General features: G+C 45.3%; 1 protein-coding gene across 5 annotated transcripts in view; it reads left to right on the top strand.

The window, feature by feature from the left end:
- The window catches only part of vps28 (VPS28 subunit of ESCRT-I), a 39,300-nt gene extending 34,749 nt beyond the window's left edge, over nucleotides 1-4,551 (top strand). For all 5 annotated transcript variants that reach the window (XM_043690980.1, XM_043690978.1, XM_043690979.1 and 2 more), the window contains 4 exons: nucleotides 133-234; nucleotides 349-402; nucleotides 1,395-1,486; nucleotides 4,161-4,551. In XM_043690980.1, the coding sequence (XP_043546915.1) occupies nucleotides 133-234; nucleotides 349-402; nucleotides 1,395-1,486; nucleotides 4,161-4,281 (369 nt within the window). In that variant the 3' untranslated portion in view covers nucleotides 4,282-4,551. The remainder of the gene's footprint in view (nucleotides 1-132; nucleotides 235-348; nucleotides 403-1,394; nucleotides 1,487-4,160) is intronic.
- The last annotated feature ends 583 nt before the right edge of the window (nucleotides 4,552-5,134 follow it).

Raw genomic sequence — 5,134 nt, 5'->3', positions numbered from 1 at the left:
TGGGGGGGTTGCTGGGCTGGGGAAAGGGGGTTTTGAGAGGAGCTCGGCAGAATGGGGAGGAGATTGGGGTCTGATTGAAGGGGGAGTCAGGAGGAGTTGGACTGCATTAATTTTTCACATCCTATTTTCCAGCTGGATTGTCCATTGGCGATGGAGAGGATTAAGGAGGATCGTCCAATCACAATCAAAGATGACAAAGGCAACTTGAACCGGTGCATTGCTGATATTGTTTCGGTGAGGGTGCCCTCAACCATCAGTCACTGCTGGCAAGCCCTGCACTCACCAGTCATATTCTCTTACTCTGTCTCTCTAGTCACACTCACTCTGTAACTTCCCATCTCTTCACAGCTGTTCATCACTGTCATGGATAAACTCCGTCTTGAGATCCGAGCCATGGATGAGGTAAGAAGCTGCTCTTCCTACACAAGGTACTGAGAGCTACGAGGATATGTTCGGAATGATACAGTCACAGCAATATGGAGCCAGAGCACCAGGAATACTGTAATGCAGCACTGTGTGGGGGCATGAAAAAGCAATGAGGTGGGAGAGGACAGAATGGTGTCAAGGAAATGAGGCATGTGGTTTAGGGAGGTGACAAGACATGACTGCAGGAGCAGCACCAGGCTTTACTGAAAATGAGATGACAACCTGGTGATCATGCCAAATGGTATAAGCAGCAAGTGATAGACAGAGCTAAGCGATCCCACACAATGGATCAGATCTAAGCTCTGCAGTCCTGTCACATCCAGTCATAAATGGTAGTGGACAATTAAACAACTTACTGGAGATGGAGGCTTGAAAAATACCCCCATCCACAGTGATGGAAAAGTCCAACCCGTCAGTACCAAACATAAGGCTGGAGCTTTCACAGCAAGCCCTCAGCCAGAAGTGCTGAGTTGATGATCCATCACATATGCCAGTTTTGAAATCCCTCCCTTTACTCCACATGATATCAAGAAAACTGTGGATACTGCAAAAGGCTGTTGTCCCTAACAATGTTCTGGCAATACTACTTAGGTTCCAGAACTTGCTGTACCCCTAGCCAAACTGTTCCAGAACAACGTGGAAAACTGCCCTGTTATAACCTCCACACGCAGATCAGGACAGATCCAACCTGGCCCCATCGCTCTACTCTCGATCATCAGGAAGTACTAGAAGATGTCACCAACAGTGCCATCAGGTGACACTGAACTAACCTGTTCACTGACACCCAGTTGGTGCTTGCCAGGACCACCTAGCTCCTGGCCTCGTGTAGAACTGAGCAACTAAAGTGTGACCAAGTAGCACACTGGTGGCAGCCAAGGAGATTGTGTAAGCCTGAGTGTTATCACAGGGATGTGAGGAAGGAGAGGAATATAACACAACAACCCTCCTAAACACAACTATTTCCCCAGATCCAGCCTGATCTCCGGGAGCTGATGGAAACCATGAATCGGATGAGTAATCTGCCTGCAGATTTTGAAGGAAAGGAGAAAGTTGGCCAGTGGTGAGTTCTGGTGATGTGAATATTTGACAGGAGGTCAACGAGATGATCTTCCATGTAAAGTGGTCATTGAGAACCTGAGCAGAGCAATGGTGAGAAACACCCGGGACATTGGAGGATAGAATGCAAGATCGTAGATGGATGGTACCATTATTTCAGGACAAAATGGGATAAATAATTGAGGCAGAGGACGATAGAGGGGCAGGAGAGCAAGGCACAGGATAGGTACAGGGCTATGGGGAGAGAGTTGGGCAGTGGGATTAGTTTGGGGATTGATACAGGGCTATGGGGAGAGAGTTGGGCAGTGGGATTATTTTGGGGATTGATACAGGGCTATGGGGAGAGAGCGGGGCAGTGGGATTAGTTTAGGATTAACAAGTGCAGAGAACCCTGGCTGCCAATTACTACATAAGTGGGAAAAGAGGAAGCTGAACGCTGGTACGAAGGGCTGAAAATGCTGGAAGCCCTAGAGACATACAGACCGGTTACTTAACAAAGAAATGGGGAGAGTGAAGATGAAACAATGGCCTGTGAAAGAAAGGATAATGCAAGGGCAGTTTACAATCACATTAGGTGTCATAGCAGTAGGGTCCATTAGCAACCAGTGTTGCAACCAAAGTGTGGAGCTGGAAGAAGTGAAGTTCAAAGTGAGTCCTTTGCATCTGTATTCTCTATGGAGAAGGACACTGTAGTTATAAATACCCAGCTGAGATGTATCCAAGGCTGCTGTGGAGTGCAGAAGCACTGACCTTAATTTTCAAATCCTGTCTGGCCATGGGCGAGGTGCCAGAGAACTGGATTTGGTACTATTATTCAAGAAGGAAACTTAGGGTTAGTGATGACCCAAACCTAACCCTATAATCGATGAAAGTGATTCCTGATGAAGGGCTTTTGCCCGAAACGTTAATTCTCCTGCTCCTCAGATGCTGCCTGACCTGCTGTGTTTTTCCAGCACCATGACTCTAACCCTATAATAGACAAGTGAATCAGAGAAGTTATTGGAAAAAATTTGAAGGGCGCAGGATTAATCAAGGGATAGTCAGCAAGACTTTGTCAGAGGAACATCATGTCCAACAAATATTTGGTTGAATATTTTGAGGTGATTTTGTGTGTAGTTCAGGGTAGTGTAGTTGATATAATCTGCATGGATTTTGGTAAGGCTTTTGACAAAGTCTTGTATGGAAGACTTGCCAACAAAGTAAGAGCCCAAGGGATCCAGGGAAATTTAGCAAATTGGATGCAAAATTGATTTAGTGTCAGGAAGTAGAGGGTGATGGTGAAAGGGTGTTTTTGTGATGAGAAATCTGTATCCAGTGGAGTACCCCACCGTTTGGAGCTGGGTCGCTTGCCTTATTTTGTGTATATTGATGGTCTCGATATGAATGTAAGCGATATGATCAGTCAGTCTGCAGATGGTATGAAAGTTGCTGGGTGGGACATAATGAGGAGGATTGCCTTTGAACGTAGCCTTTGATGGGCTGACCAGATGTGTTGAACAGTGCAAATGGAATTTAATTTTGAGAAGTGTGATGATGCATTTTGGGACAGTGTAGAACCCTGGAAAGTAGAGAGTTAATTTCACTCCAGTACCTTGGTGTGCTTGTCCATAAATCCTTGAAGACAGCAGGACAGCTAGATAAGGTGGTTAAAGAGGGCGCACACAATACCTGCCTTTAAATGTGTTGCAGGATGTAAGCAGGATGTTATGATGGAGCTGTGTATAACATAAGTTGGGCACTGTGTGCAGTTCTGGTCACCACCCTATAGGAAGGATGTGATTGTGCTGGAGAGGGTACAGAGGCTGGAGTGATCAGCTTTGAAGAGAGACTCAACAGGCTGGGATTATTTCTCTTTGAGCAGAGAAGGCTAAGGGGGGATCTGATCGAGGTGTACAAAGTTCTGAGGAATGTAGACAGGGTAGATAGGGAAAACCCCCTGCCTTAGTACAGGAGTCAAGAACCAAAGGAGGTAAAGAACAGGAGATTTCGAGAAGATTTGCCAAAACTAACTTCGACCCAAAGGTGGCGAGTACCTGGAGCTCACAGTCTAAAAGGATGCGAGAGGTGGGAACCTTCAAACACTTGGAATGTGAAACACGACACTGTACATGGCTACAGACCAAGTGGAACGGGATTAGAGAAGATAGATGCTTGATATCCAGCGTGACTGAATGGGCCTGTTTCCATGTTGTAAAACTCAATACCCCGCTCGTCAGTGCCTTCCACTCAACTTAGAGATGCCTGTGTTCGACTGAGGTGGACAAAGTTTAAAAATCACACAACACCAGGTTATAGTCCAACAGGTTTATTTGGAAGCACTAGCTTTCGGAGCGCTGCTCCTTCATCAGGTAGTTGTGTTGTGGGATTTTTAACTTCCCACTCAGAAGATGACCTATGCATTCCCACTCTGTTTCCTATCTGTTAACTAGTGCTCAGCCTGTGCAGATAATTACCATCAGTCATATGTGCCTTAATTTTCTACAAGTCCCTGTGATGTGAGACTTGATTAAAATGTAATTGAATGAGTTGGGATTGATACAACGCTGTGGGTAGTGATGAGAGAGCGAGCTAGGTACCCTGAGTAATCTGTTACTCAGCATAGGTTGACAGAGAAATGGGATCATTTCATCTGTTGCTGGAAATCACCCAGTTTCTTACAGTATTCTGGTGACTTGCAGGTTACAGAAGCTCAGTGGAATGTCAGCATCAGATGAATTGGATGACACCCAGGTGCGACAGATGCTGTTTGACTTGGAGTCAGCCTATAACTCATTCAACAGGTTCCTGCATTCTTCCTAAGGGGCCTCTTATGGCTTGCAGCACGGGAATGAGCCTGACTACTGTTCTTCCACAGTCACCCACAGATGGTTTCCTGAAATGCTGCCATCCAGTCCTTCCCAACTACTGAATGGGACTCCCTCTTTCTTCATTCCTGTTTTTCACCAGGAATGCAATGTGTTCATGTCTCTCTGTGTAGATATTGTATCTGTGTAAGATAGGTCTGTTCCATTGTTCTCTGGGCTCTATATATTTTATGTATTTCTCTGAATAAAATGGAAGTGAAATTGTCGTGGTGTTCTTAGTATCTCTGTCAGTTTTCTCTGTCTGAACATGAGTTGGCTTAGTACCTATCTGAGTGAAGGGTTAACCTGGCTGTCATCAGGAGCTTTTGACCAAGTGCACTGGATGTGGTTCAGTGAAACCATATTTCTGTTGGACGACAAAGGGCTGGGTGCACAAAAAGGAATTTATTCCTTAGTATTCTGAGTTGCTGATTAAATCATATCAAATTCCGAGAGAAAATACCTCTGGACATTTAACACAAGCAGAGCCACATTTAGGGATACATAGCCTCACAGTCAGTTAATGATACTCACTGTAATAAAGGGAACTATGGAGCTATGAGGGAGGAGCTGGCCAAAGTTCAATGATGCAATACCTTAGCAGGGATGACCGTGGAGGAACAATGGCAGATATTTCTGGGTATAATGCAGAAGATGCAGGATCAGTTCATTCCTAAAAGGAAGAAAGATCCCAGGAGGAGGCATGGGCGGCCGTGGCTGACGAGGGAAGTAAAGAAACATATAAAGTTAAAAGAGAAAAAGTATAACATAGCAAAGATAAGTGGGAAAACGGAGGACTAGGAAGCTTT

The sequence above is a fragment of the Chiloscyllium plagiosum genome, chromosome 5, assembly GCF_004010195.1.
Source record: "Chiloscyllium plagiosum isolate BGI_BamShark_2017 chromosome 5, ASM401019v2, whole genome shotgun sequence".
NCBI lineage: Eukaryota > Metazoa > Chordata > Chondrichthyes > Orectolobiformes > Hemiscylliidae > Chiloscyllium > Chiloscyllium plagiosum.
Note: the sequence above shows the minus strand (reverse complement) of the source record. Positions and strands in the feature narration are given on the sequence as shown.